Below are 14,343 nucleotides of genomic sequence, written 5' to 3'. Positions count from 1 at the left end.
GGTTGCTTCTGCAGTGGGGCAGCCATCTGCGGCCATTGTCTCTGTTGCACAACACAGGCTCACACGCATGGCTGCCCCCTAAAAGCCAGCCCCTCTACCCTCTGTCCTCCCCCTTCCTTTCCTGCCAAGGAAAAAATGACTTCTTAATCAGTCAAAGGCACAATAGTAATAGACCGTCCACTAGAAATGAATTCAATTTCAAAGTAAGTTTTATTGTAGAGCTCTGGCCCTTTCAATTTTAGATGGTGAAATATGGTCATTTCATGGTATCCTATATATATGGGCCAATAAATATTGTTCTGTACTTCATTTGAAGTGGTCCCACAATGGAACAATGTATTTAGAGTTGACTCTTTCAGAAGTCAAGTCTATTGAAGTCAAACATAACAATACACAATTTTAACTTGGTAAATAAATCTTGTCTCCAGAATATGTTATGTTTACAGTGTCTTCAGAAAGTATTCACACCCTTTGACTATTTCGACATTTTGTTGTGCTACAGACAGAATTTAAATAGGATTAAATTGAGATTGTGTCACTGGCCTACACACAATACCCCATAATGTAAAAGTGGAATGTCTTTTGCGATTTTTACAACAAAACAAAAAAATGAAAAGCTGAATTGTCTTGAGTAAATAAGTATTTAATACCTTTGTTATGGCAAAGTCCAGGAGTACAAATTGGCAAATCCAGGAGTAAGTCCTGGCAAGTCCAGGAGTACAAAGTCACATAATAAATTGTATGCAATAATAGTGTTTAACATGATTTTTTAACAACTACCTCATCTCTGTACCCCACACATTTAATTGTACGCAATGTCCGTCAGCTGAGCAGTGAATTTCAACCACAGATTCAACCACAAAGACGAGGGAGACTTTCCAATGCCTTGCAAATAAGGGCACCTATTGGTAGATGGGTTTTTAAAAAGCAGACATTGAATATCCCTTTGAGCATGGTGAAGTTAAACTTTGGATGGTGTATCAATACACCTAGTCACTACAAAGATACAGGTGTCCTTCCTAACTCAGATGCTGGAGAGGGATGAAACCACTCAGGGATTTCAATGTTGACTTTAAAACAGTTACAGAGTTTAATGGCTGTGATAGGAGAAAACTAAAGATGCATCAACAACATTGTAGTTACTCCATAATACTAACATACACGACAGAGTGAAAAGAAGGAAGCCTGCACAGAATACAAATATTCCAAAACATGCATCCTGTTTACAATAAGGCACTAGAGTAAAACTGCAAAACATTTGCCAAAGTAACAAACTTTATGTTGTGAATACAAAGCATTATGTTCGGGGCAAATCCAACACAACATATTACTGCGTACCACTCTTCATATTTTCTAGTATGGTGGTGGCTGCATTTGCAAAAATGTCTGAAAACATGTTTTCACTTTGTCATTATGTGGTATTGTGTGTAGATGGGTTAAAAGGTATTTAATACATTTTGAATTCAGGCTGTAACACAACAAAATGTGGAATAAGTCAAGGGATATGAATACTTTCTGAAGGCACTGTATGTTTTAAAACTGTCTCAAAGTAGCAACAGGGGGTGCTAAAGTAACTAAGGGCTCTATTCAACCCGCATCCCGGAAGTTGAACTTTACAGCCGTGATTGAATAGAGCCCTAAACTTTGGGGAAGGAACACGTGGGATATATAATCCCAAATGCTTCCACAGTGTGTACTCATACTCTAAACTGTAACTTTGGAGGCACATTCCCAATCACAACAAGGCCCTGCAGAGCATCCAATTTCAATACATCAAAGTGATTGAGGCCGGATGACAATGCACTTTATGTGAGGACTTGATGTGATAGGTAGAGGAAGACATTTCCAGCAGGTTCATTTCCTCTCTCCTTGGTCACACTTGATTTTTTAGAACTGATAACATTCAATGACCTCCAGCCTCATTTGTTTTTACCTCATAACTTAAGTTAGTTTTTTTGATACAGAAAAAATATACAAGACAAGTAAAGCAATTATTTGAACCAGTCTAAAACCAAATATATGAAATAATGTGTTACAAAGTATGTGAAATATTTGTATCATGAAGGTGGAGTGATCACTTGAGCAAAACATTTTAAGTATATTGTTCAGTCCATTTCAGGTAGTTGTAATCGTTTATCTATATTGAGCATACTGATGTAGTGCGTTTAAGACTACATAGGCTACATGTATTCATGTTACTTTCCAGCAATATGTTTATGACGCTTCAATACAGTTGACAATGTTGAATGCGACGCATGCGTTGGTGGGAGGGATTAACCACCAAGTAGGTAGGGCAAGTGGCTCAAGGACTGCACAATTTCATCTACTCCAGTTCATTTCAGTCTCTCTCTCTGCACAGTACAGTCTGGACAAGAGGACCTTCATTCTCACTGGCAGTTGTCATAAAATAAAATAGTTAAATATATGAGACAGCAGAGCGAGTTGAAATCCAACGAGGTTGTTTTGGAGTCGGATGAGTCCATGGACCAACAAGATTTTAGCGAGATGTCTGGTTATTCTATTAACGACGTCATATACTCCGAATGTTCCGCAATGGAGCAAATCGACACTTTTATGAAAAACGTTCAGGTGTTGCTGGATGCAGCAAATTACATTGAAAACCATGAAAAGAACAATGGAAGTAAGTAATGTGGTCTATTCTGGTGATTTCAGACGCAGACTGGCCAAGGCAGACAACAATGCAATGGACCGAAATGGCGACAAAAGACGCAAACATGAGAGGCAACAGTAAACATGAGGCAATTTGCCTGATTGTGAATAATATTGAAACCTATTATGCCAATGCAAATTGGTTTAAATGAAATAGAGCCTATAGCCTACAAATAACAATACACGATCAAAAACAAACCCGTGACATCGAATTACTTTCTCACCCTCTGGCATTTTCCATGAACGGTAACCGTATTTAAATGTATATTAAATTGCGCATTTTCCATTTGGATGAGACTTGCCTATGGCTCCATTAATTCCTTTCCTTAGAGACAGTCTAAACTAAACAGCCTAATGGTATCCGTGAAGGCATCCCTGTGTTTGTAAAATAGACCATCTTCCTTTGAGCACGTCGAATTACGTATTAAAATATTTAGGCTACATAATAGGCTAATCGATCTATCAAACTCACTCACCTTTCTTTTTAAAAATCTAGTTTACTCAACATTTAGCATAGGGTTTCCTTCAACTTCTATCTGTGGGTGCCTGCAGGCCGAAGAAAAACAATTTAATTCCTATGCGGCCTGTTTATCTCAGACCAAAGTCAAATGAAGCAAATCAAACCTCTTACAAATATTCATTTTATTTGAGAGAACTCGGCATATTGTGCAAAAACTAAATAGAGAAACCCTATTATTCCATCCCTATAATTTCGTTATTCCTGTCAATTGCGCTTCCTCTCTATCCACATGGAACAAAATGTACCGTTTTGATTGGACTAAACACATGTTCCCATCTTGCGAGTCCTTGCAGATATCCAATCAAACACAGGTTCAACTTTGACGTCGAAATCCGATTTGCAATGTGTCTCTGGGATTTGTAGGCTTATGTACATTTTAGTCTTCTATATGCATTTTATTGCGTACTGTAATAGCCTACTATGTGATATTCCATCATTACCTAATTAATGAATAGGCCTATGTCTTGAAGAAAGAGTTCGTTGGTATTTTTCAATAAACCATGTAAATATAGGTTTAGGCCTACGTGCTTTGCAGCACGAACACTAGGTTGCTGCCAATGATGTATATAAACTGGATTTATGACGTTGCTCTATATTGGCATTTGAGTGGTTTTGAAACAACATGTCGGCCATATTGTCACTCCCCAGTAGTAGCAGGCCTCCATAGGAATTAATGGAATTATACAGTAATTCAATTAAACGTTTCAAGGACACAATTAAATGTATGTAATATTTTTTGTATTTTTTTGTAGTGGGGACAGTAACATTAGTTATCTGAAATAATTATACTTAGCTCACATAATTTAAAAGTATGCATTAAGGTGTCTGTAATATAATACAATGTGTCAAAAATGAATGTAGACATTAATAAATGCATTTCTATAGCTTCTAAAACATGTTTAAGCTATACTGACATGCTTGGTGCCCAAATTGATGACGTTTGATGGGTGGAGATGAACAGATTCAGTTCAGTCAGTTTCAGTCAGTTGTCCTGATGAGCCCTTCCCATCTAGCTATTTTATGCTTGTGGATAGGAACTTCAGCTGGAATTTTAAACTTGTCTGCCAAAGTTAGGACATGGGAGTGTTTAGAATAATTCTGTTTTTACAAGAGTGATAATTTTACAGAAATGTTAATGTTAAAGCCATAACTTTGTAAATTTTTGGTGAAAATCACTACAATAAATCTTCTTTAGTTGTCACCCTGGCCTGATATTGGCTGCACTATCTAGCGGCCGCTTCCCTCTCCTTACTGTGGCAAGCGGGAGCAATGGACACTGTGTCCAGTGTGGTCATGTTGCCGGCTTTCAGCGCAAACTCTCCCCATTGAGCAGTGTAGACTGCATCGCAGTGACATCCAGATGGTAACAATCAATATTACAAGTTATTTCTCGTGTAGGCAGCTATCCTACTCTAAATAAAATCAAGTGGAATGGAAAGAATTGGAGATGAACAAATCCAGATGACAAGTTTCAACTAGCACCATGCTGCTGTTGCCAGCTAGCCAGCATAACCTTGCTGGGCCTGGGAAGGGCTCATCAGGACAACTGCCTTAATGGTGGGGGAGTGCCAAGATGGAGGAACAGTGGCTTCAACACAGAGCCCCCTATTGGTAATCTAGTGTCTATATACAATATATATACACATCACTGGTTGCTGCTCAAACAAAATAACTTTTATGGAATTTATCCCAAAATGCATCGCAGGTGGCTTTAAAACTGTCCTCTTGTCAGCTGTTGAGAAGGTAAACGACAGTGTTGGGTCAAGCTACAGGCATATATATATACACACACATACACTACCGTTCAAACGTTTGGGGTCACTTAGAAATGTCCTTGTTTTTTAAAGAACATTTTAAAAAGTTGTCCATTAAAATAACATCAAATTGATCTGAAATACATTGAAGACATTGTTAATGTTATAATGGACTATTGTAGCTGGAAACGGCTGATTATTTTTTTTTTTATATATATATTTACATTTACATATTTAACCCATCTCTTCTCCTTCATCTACACGTACAGAGGCCCATTATCAGCAACCATCACTCCTGTTTTCCAATGGCACGTTGTGTTAGCTAATCCAAGTTTATTGCTTTAAAAGGCTAATTGATCATTAGAAAACCCTTTTGCAAATATGTTAGCACAGCTGAAAACGGTTGTACTGATTAAAGAAGCAATTTACAACTGGCCTTCTTTAGACTTGAGTATCTGGAGCATCAGCATATGTGGGTTTGATTACAGGCTTAAAATGGTCAGAAACAAATAACTTTCTTCTGAAACTCATCAGTCTATTCTTGTTCTGAGAAATTAAGGCTTTTTCCATGTGAGAAATTGCAAAGAAACTGAAGATCTCATACAATGCTGTGTACCACTCTCTTCACAGAACAGCGCAAACTGGCTCTAAACAGAATATAAAGAGGAGTGGGAGGCCCCAGTGCACAACTGAACAAGAGGACAAGTACATTAGTGTCTAGTTTGAGAAACAGACGCCTCACAAGTCCTCAACTGGCAGCTTCATGAAATAGTACCCACAAAAACACCAGTCTCAATGTCAACAGTGAAGAGGTGACTCTGGGATGCTGGCCTTGAAGGCAGAGTTGCAAAAAAAGCCATATCTCAGACTGGCCAATAAAAATAAAAGATTAAGATGGGCAAAAGAACAAACACTGAACAGAAGCACTCTGCCTAGAAGGCCAGTTTTCCGGACTCGCCTCTTCACTGTTGACGTTGAGACTGGTGTTTTGCAGGTACTATTTAATGAAGCTGCCAATTAATTATTTATTCAGGACAACAGTTTTCAGCTGTGCTAACATCATTTAAAAGGGGTTTTCTAATGATCAATTAGCATTTTAAAATCATAAACTTGGATTAGCTAACACAATGTGCCATTGGAACACAGGAGTGATGGTTGCTGATAATGGGCTATGTAGATATTCCATAAAAAATCAGCAGTTTCCACTTCTGATCAATTTGATGTTATTTTAATGGACAACATTTTTTGCTTTTCTTTCAAAAACAATGACATTTCTAAGTGCCCCCAAACTTTTGAATGGTAGTGTATATATTACAATGATCAACAGTATATGAGTACTGTTTGCCAACATTGTAAGATTATTGGAATCTTCAGCATATCTAAAGAGGAGGGAGTGGGGTATATGTGACATGTTGTCTGTGCATTCCCCGTTGTGTTGGGACTTTAGACTATAGCTTGATGTCACAAATGTTACAGAACATAACACTACCATGAAAGTAAGTCTTTGTCTGACGGAAAATACATAATTTGTAGTGTATAATGTGTTACTTATATACACAGAGTATACCAAATATTAGGTACCCCTCTATTGTTGATACACACAGGAAACTGTTGAGCTTGAAAAACCCAACAGCTTTTCAGTTCTAGACACAAACCGGTGCGCCTGGCACCTACTAACATACCCCGTTCAAAGGCACATTAATCTTTTGTCTTGCCCATTCAACCTCTGAATGGCACACATACACAGTCAATGTCTCAGTTGTCTGAAGGCTTAAACATCCTTCTTTAACCCATCTCTTCTCCTTCATCTACACTGACTGAAGTGGATTTAACAAGTGACATCCAAAATGGATGATAGCTTTCACCTTGATTCACCTGGTCAGTCTATGTCATGGTAAGAGCAGGTGTTCTTACTGTTTTGTATACTTAGTGTATATTTCATCACCAGAATGTGAACATGGTTATGCCTCAACATACCCTGCAACTCAAAGCACGCATCATCAGAGACCACGGAAATTCAAGAATAAGAAAATGGACAATATTCACAACAGGTAAATTAATCTTGTCATAATTATTCATAACTCTTATTATAAATACCCATGTTACAGTTGCATGATAACATTTCATTTTTATCTCTTCATTATTGGACTTGGCTCCAACATCAGTCAAATGTGGGGGGAAAAACAGTGCAACTAGAAAGAAACTGTCAAACCAGTCTTTTTTTTTTTCTCTCTTGCTAAAATCTTGTTTTTTGATTTATGTCTATAACCTGTCCATTTTATTTTACACCCAGGTCAGCACACAATGAGCTGGAAAAAAACAGGTGAGTCAGAAGGGGTTGTGACCATCATTCTGTGTTAGAGTCCATTACGAGTATTTCCATTGACAGTTAATGGTTATTATTGATCAATTGAAGATCCCTGTAAGTACCACATTTGCATTAATCTGCCATTTTCTTCTCTACTCCGTTCCCCACCGAACTATGATTTGCTCACACAACTGTGTCCCACGGGGTAAAACACTTTAGTTACAAGATAATTCATTAGTCAAAGAGATATTGTGCTTATATCTTATGTGTCCACAAAACCATTCAACTGTGCAGACCGATACATGGCTTGATAGCACACATGTAATACAGGGATGGAAATATTGTTTTTCTACAAATTTCATGCAATTTTAAGTAATGTGGCAAATAGCTATTTCCAGGGAGTTTATCTCTAGAGCAAGCTGTCTTTTCAATATGGAACTTCGAGCTGATAATCCAAAATACTCTGGGGGCTGCATATATTATTTGCATATCCTGGTGATATGCTAAATATATTGACCCACAATTTGAAAATGTAATACTGGCTTATTTATTTATTTGATGGCTGGACTTCAAACACCACTTATTTGATCAATATCTTCACCATTTCAAGCTTGTTTGTACAGTGGTGGTCATGCTAGCATTCTGGGGGAAGCATAATGCATAGAACAAAGATGTCTGTTTTGCAAGGCAAATTAGGGCGTGTAGTCCAGTACAGGTTCTTAACCATACGTTTCCACAGTTGGAACTGGAACTGCTTGTTTTAGACGGTGTGCCTCCCTCCACATAAACTAAGCTTTTCTGTGTATTGAAAATCAGCTTATTGCACAGGAGCTGATCTTTGTTTCCAATGAAAAGCACATGTCAGGGCACGGTTCCCAAAATACAGTGACAAGTGCTAATCTGTTGAGAGCAGCCAGTGTGGGAATCATGTAGATCACAGAGAGCGAAGGGCCAGGCATCTGGATGATAAAAACGTAATCTCAAACAGACTCTTTGCACTACAAAGGGTTGGTCATCATTAGCCAGACAGGAGTTGACATCTCAACTTGACCTACATTTCAATACATTTGATAGTAAGAATAATGCCCTTCCAAATCGAGACACTAGGATGTTCAGTTCTTATGGCGCAAAGGCCCTGGCCTTAAAATGAGATTGTCTGCCTGCCTGTCGGCTCATAGCTCTGGGCACAGACTATGTATTCCATCTAAGTAATGGATTAGCCTGTCTATCCAATAAAATGGAAAAAAATATAAAGGGTCTGCTTTTACTAAAAAAACAGATCAATGTCTAATTTGTCCAAATATATGAATGTATTCATCCATCGATGTGGAGGGGATGGGAATAATAGGGCCTCATCAAGGAATTAATTTATGTATAAAATCAATCATGTCATTCAATTCCAGGAATTGCATCTGGATGTAGAGGGACTGTTCCTATTATTGTTTTCACTAAAGATTAGTCCTCTATTGTTTCTTCCCCATCTCAGACGAGCACATCTCCGCCTGTGTTTGGAGAGGTTAAAGATGTTGATCCCACTGGGACCAGACTGCAGTCGGCACACTACCCTGGGGTTGCTTAACAAGGCCAAGGGTCACATTAAGGTATTGTAGTCAACAATGCCGCCATGGTGGTGTCATGGGGACCATGGTGTCATGGGATCTGGTGAATGGTTAAATTGAAGCCCCCAGCCTATGGATAGAGAAGCTTTGTGCTCCCATGACCTGCCATAGCACTGCAGCACAGAAACACAATGTGATCTACTTTCTCAGCCTGCAAATCACTTGCTACTCCTGACTGCACACTTCTGGGCCTGACTCAAGCAAATCCAATGGAACTCAAGCAAATCCAATGAAAATGTGAATATACCTTTTAATGGGTCTAACTGATTGATCAAACATGATTGGTTAAAGGTTTTTCCCCCATTTTTATCTAGTTGTAGATGTAGTTTGGACAGGCCCAGCTCTAATGAGAGAAAAGTACATTTTAAAGTTAATTTCCTGAAATTGTACACATTTTGCAATGGGTGTACAGAAGATTTTGCAGTTCTATAAATTAAGTCATTTTGCAATAAGGCAATTTTATACAAAATGTCATGCAATTCTATTCGTTTTGCTATGGAACATTTCTGCAGTTTTACAGCTAATTTCCTGCAATTCTACATATTTTGTAAAGACTTATGCCTAATTATATCTGAGTGAGAATGACAAAAAAATCTATGGGGGCCCACTGGAGGTCAGGGCTCCTGGGCACGTGCCCTGCATGCCCGGTTGATATTCAGCCATGATTACTACAAGTTTAGATAGATTGGTAGTTAGATAGCTGGCTAGACTAACTACCAATCTAGAAATAGTTAGCCGACATGCCTAATTGAGTGACTGACATAGCCTACTCTAACCAGGGAGAAACTGCTGATGCACAACCAAATTTCACCAGGTATATTTTCCTATTCTTACTCTCAATAGTAAGTTGAGACCCCAATAGAGTTCCTAAAAATATATATATATACAGTACCTTTCGAAAAGGATTCAGACCCCTTGACTTGTTCCACATTTGATTACATTACAGCTTTTTTTTATTGATTAAATAAAACATTTCCCTCATCAATCTACACACAGCACCTCATAATTAAAGTCAAAAACAGGTTTTTAGACATTTTACCAAAAACAGAAATACCTTATTTACCTAAGTATTCAGACCCTTCTGCTATGAGACTCGAAATTAAGCTCAGGGCCATCCCATTTCCATTGATCATCCTTGATGTGTTTCTACAACTTGAGGCCACCTGTGGTAAATTCAATTGATTGGACATGATTTGGAAAGGCACCTGTCTATATAAGGTCTCACAGTTGATAGTGCATGTCAGAGCAAAAACCAAGCAATGAGGTCAAATGAGTTGTTCATAGAGCTCCGAGACAGAATTGTGTCAAGGCACAGATCTGGGGAAGGTTACAAAAATAATTCTGCAGCATTTAAGGTCCCCGAGAACAGTGGCCTCCATCATTCCTAAATAGAAAAAGTTTGGAACCACCAAAATTCTTCCTAGACCTGGTCGCCCGGCCAAACTGAGCAATCAAGAGAGAAGGGTCCTGGTCAGGGAGGTGACAAAGAACGTGATGGTCACTCTGACAAAGCTCCAGAGTTCTTCTGTGGAGATGGGAGAACCTTCCAGAAGGACAACCATCTATGCTGCACTCCTCCAATCAGGTCTTTATGGTAGAGTGGCCAGACGGAAGCCACTCCTCAGGAAAAGGCACATGACAGCCCGCTTGGAGTTTCCCAAAAGGCACCCAAAGGACTCTGACCATGAGAAACAAGATTCTCTGGTCTGGTGAAACCAAGATTGAACTCTTTCGCTTGAATGCCAAGCGACACGTCTGGAGGAAACCTGCTACCATCTATACGGTGAAGCATGGTGGTGGCAGCATCATGCTGTGTGGATGTAAAGGGTCTGAATACTTATGTTAATGTTATATTTCCGTTTTTTATATTGAATACATTAGCAAAAATGTGTCTTGTCATTATGGGGAATTGTGTATAGATTGATGAGGAACAAAAACAATTGAATCTATTTTAGAATAAGGCTGTAACGTAACAATGTGTAAAAGGTCAATGGGTCTGAGTACTTTACGAATACAATGTATTCTCTTGGAGGGGGAGGGTGACTGATTAAGCCTGCAACTGGCCCATAGTCTGGAGAACCTATTTGTCTCCCCCCTGTTAACTCGGAAAAAGCCTTTGCAATTGATCTGCGATGTTTGACACATGTGTTTCGGAATTAAAATACAAAATGAAAGGAAGTGTGGCTTGTATGTTCAGCCTAAAGCAACACAGCTGTTGCCTTTTGTTTTCCACCAAGCAGCAAATTCAGGTCTACAATTGGCCATCATGCAAAAATGTCAGGAATGACTTTGCCACTACAGCCGTTTGATGGTGGTCTGATGTTGATGAATTCACATATGATTATTCAGGCTCAGGAGAACACAACACACAGTTTGTCCCTCAATCTTGAATGCTGCAAGAGTAGAGTAAAATGAAAATAAAAACATTCAATTTAAAATGTTTGTAAATGGCAGCTGTTGAAGATTCTATAATTTGTACAGTAAAACTGAGTGTTGTGTTTTATTGTATTTATTTATCCTTTTATTTAACCAGGCAAGTCAGTTAAGAACAAATTCTTATTTTAAAATGACGGCCAACCCCGGCCAAAACCTCCCCTAACCCTGACGACGCTGGGCCAATTGTGTGCCGCCCTATCGGACTCCCAATCATGGCCAGTTGTGATACAGCCCAGGATCAAACCAGGGTCTGTAGTGATGCCTCTAGCACTGAGGCAGTGCCTTAGACCGATGTGCAGATGTCTGAGAAAATTTGATCAATAGCTGCTCTTTAGCCTACACCATCTATATGTTAAATAAAGGTTACATTTAAAAAGAATATATATATGCAATTATTATTAATATAATATTAAGGATTATGCACACATTAGGTTGATTAATTCTGTCCCCTCTGAATGTTTGTAGAAACTAGAAGAGATGGACCGGAGGAGCCAGCACCAGCTGGAAAGCCTGGAGCGAGAGCAGAGGCACCTGCAGAGGCAGCTGGCCCACCTGCAGACCCCCGGAGGTGGAGACAGGGACAGGGTCCGTATGGACAGCCTAGGTTCCCCTTTGGCCTCAGAACACTCTGACTCGGACCAAGGTGAGCCAACCATTCCACAGAGCTTAGTTAGTCCTTAGAGGGAACAGAATAATCTGAAACACACCCCAAACAAAAAGCAAATGCACCCAACGTTTGTAGTCACAAGCTTGATGTAGTCATTGCGTGTTATGAATATGGGAGCAAATAAACTTTTTTTACTTCTTTAATACATATAGGTGAATTTGTCCCAATACTTTTGGTCCCCCAAAATGGGGGACCTATGTACAAAAAGTGCTGTAATTTCTAAACTGCTCATCACGATATGGATGAAAATACCCTCAATTTAAAGCTGACAGTCTGCACTTTAACATCAGTCACTGTTTCAAATTGAAAATCCAAAGTGATGGAGTAGTGCCAAAACAAAACACTGTCCCAATACTTCTGGAGCTCACTGTATTTTGTATGTGGCAATGTTATATTATACTAAGACAGTTTATTTCAGTTCCATTTCAAACCAGTCAATATAATTTACATGTGTTAGTCTATATAGTGTAGCATTGGGTGTCATCAAGCATTAATTTTCACTCAATACATTTACCTGATAAGTGTGGGAGGCTCATTATTCAATATTTTCCTCTGACTAATTTCTGTAGAAGAGATCAAGGTGGACGTGGAAAGCACTGACTTCTCCCATGGAGAGTTGGACAGTATCAGCACCAATGGCTGCAGTGACTTGGAAGACCACAACAGTCGGCAGAGCCTAGCCAGCGACGAGGGCTACTCCACCTGCAGCCTAAAACTGGCCTTTTCCTCCTAAGAACCAGCCTGAAGCTCCTAATCCACACCTGCAGTCTAAACGGGCTTTCTAAGAATCATCCTGAAGCTCCTCATCCACACCTGCAGTTCCTCATCCACACCTGCAGTCTAAACTGGGCTTCTAAGAACCTGTCTAAAACTCCACTCCACCTGCAGTCTGTAACTGGTCCTATACTATGAACCAACCTGAAGTTTTCCTCCTTATGCAGTCTAAATCTGGACTCACCTCCTAAGAACCAGCCTAAATCAAGAACCAGCTAAAAGCTATACCCCACCTACAGTTTGAAAGGACAGATCTAACCTCAACTGTAAAATCTTGACTGATGTGTCTGTTACCCGTCTCCTCCTAAAACCAGCACAAAAATGACATAAAACCAGCCAGAAGCTCACCAGTGACAAGGGCAACTCCCCCCCCCACTTTGGAAACCCCTAGCAGATGACCATCTGAGAAAAGAAACAATTCTTGTCAATCACCAAGCAAGTTACTAGGGCTTCTCTATCTCCAATCCAAACCGCTTTTCTTACACAGTACCCACAGTTATACCCCAAATATTTGACAAGCCACCAATGTTATTCCTACCTTATGATTGAGAAATGTATTTATTTTCCCAATATTTATCGTGCTGTACTGTCTTGGTCACACTTGAATTATGAAATGAATGGATAATATTATTTGGATGTTTTGACAACTGTAATGTTTGGTTTTATATAAGTCTTGTGGTTTTGAACTGAGCGTTAAGTTCTTAGACAAAAGCTAGTGCAATGGTACACGACACGCTAAATGTATCACTCTGGTCTGTTGCGAGTGACATTTATCCCCGTTGAGATTTCAAAATAATTGTTTGTATACATTAGGCAGCTATGAGATATACCGCACTTCAAGGCCCAAGCACAATTCTGAAGCAATAACACTTGCCAGTCATGTCAACTCTTAAGTTGGCTGTTTTAGGCACACCATTTTGGCCGTCAACACCAAATTGAATGTGCTTATTTTGTAACTTCAATAGCTTTAATTACAAATAGTAATCAATATTAAGATAATGGTTTGAACAAGTCATGTTGCATGTGTATTGAATGTAGTTCTCCATTTTTTAATCATGGGCTTTGGATTGACCAGTTGAGAGCTCATGTCTTTGTATTGATGAACACAGGGCAAGAGTTTTTACTTAGTAACTTATTTGTTGCATTCCAATGTTAAAACCCTGACACTGTATATTCTGAGTATGTATGTACAAAAATCACTTTCCCCTAATTGCACTGCAAGACTATTCCACTAACCAAATTGGAAATGTCATCTTATGACCATACCCATATTTTTGTGGTACAACTAAATAGATTATCACCACCAACTGTGTCTTAACATGGCTAAATTGACTCTTGCACAGGTTTCTTAGTTCCAAGTCTTTATTCAGTGTCAGTGTTGGGTAATTTGTAAAACGCACTATGAAAAAGACTTGTTCTAAGAAAGTGTCTCTTAACACTACTGTGCTAAAACAGCCATTAAAGGTGACTTTTACAAAAGAACATGTTGCTGGCCCCCTGCTACCATTTTGTGTTTCCTGGTAGTGGTCCCTTAAACTAGATCAATAAACCTTTACCACCCCAGGTACCTATACAGTGTCCAGTTGGTCCTTGTT

At 39.1% G+C, this 14,343-nt stretch overlaps 1 protein-coding gene across 2 annotated transcripts; it reads left to right on the top strand.

The window, feature by feature from the left end:
* Window positions 1-2,306: 2,306 nt before the first annotated feature.
* Window positions 2,307-14,326, top strand: LOC124041241 (max-interacting protein 1-like). 2 transcript variants are annotated; one of them, XM_046358600.1, is made up of 6 exons: window positions 2,307-2,641; window positions 6,893-6,995; window positions 7,238-7,267; window positions 8,739-8,853; window positions 11,773-11,875; window positions 12,544-14,326. In XM_046358600.1, the coding sequence occupies exons 1-6, from the start codon at window positions 2,425-2,427 to the stop codon at window positions 12,705-12,707; spliced, it is 732 nt and encodes a 243-aa protein (XP_046214556.1). In that variant the 5' UTR covers window positions 2,307-2,424; the 3' UTR covers window positions 12,708-14,326. The 2 variants fall into 2 exon arrangements, with proteins under 2 accessions (XP_046214556.1, XP_046214555.1); XM_046358599.1 differs by having other exon boundaries at window positions 2,309-2,641; window positions 11,773-11,950.
* The last annotated feature ends 17 nt before the right edge of the window (window positions 14,327-14,343 follow it).

The sequence above is a fragment of the Oncorhynchus gorbuscha genome, linkage group LG08 (genome assembly GCF_021184085.1).
Source record: "Oncorhynchus gorbuscha isolate QuinsamMale2020 ecotype Even-year linkage group LG08, OgorEven_v1.0, whole genome shotgun sequence".
Lineage (NCBI taxonomy): Eukaryota > Metazoa > Chordata > Actinopteri > Salmoniformes > Salmonidae > Oncorhynchus > Oncorhynchus gorbuscha.
This window is presented reverse-complemented; position numbering and strand designations above follow the sequence as displayed.

Excerpts from the sequence above, each read along its gene's own strand:
- LOC124041241 (XM_046358599.1), top strand. The coding sequence starts at position 2,425 with ATGAGACAGCAGAGCGAGTTGAAATCCAACGAGGTTGTTTTGGAGTCG. Across the intron at positions 8,854-11,772 it reads AGGCCAAGGGTCACATTAAG|AAACTAGAAGAGATGGACCG; the intron begins GTATTGTAGTCA and ends GAATGTTTGTAG. Across the intron at positions 11,951-12,543 it reads ACACTCTGACTCGGACCAAG|AAGAGATCAAGGTGGACGTG; the intron begins GTGAGCCAACCA and ends TAATTTCTGTAG.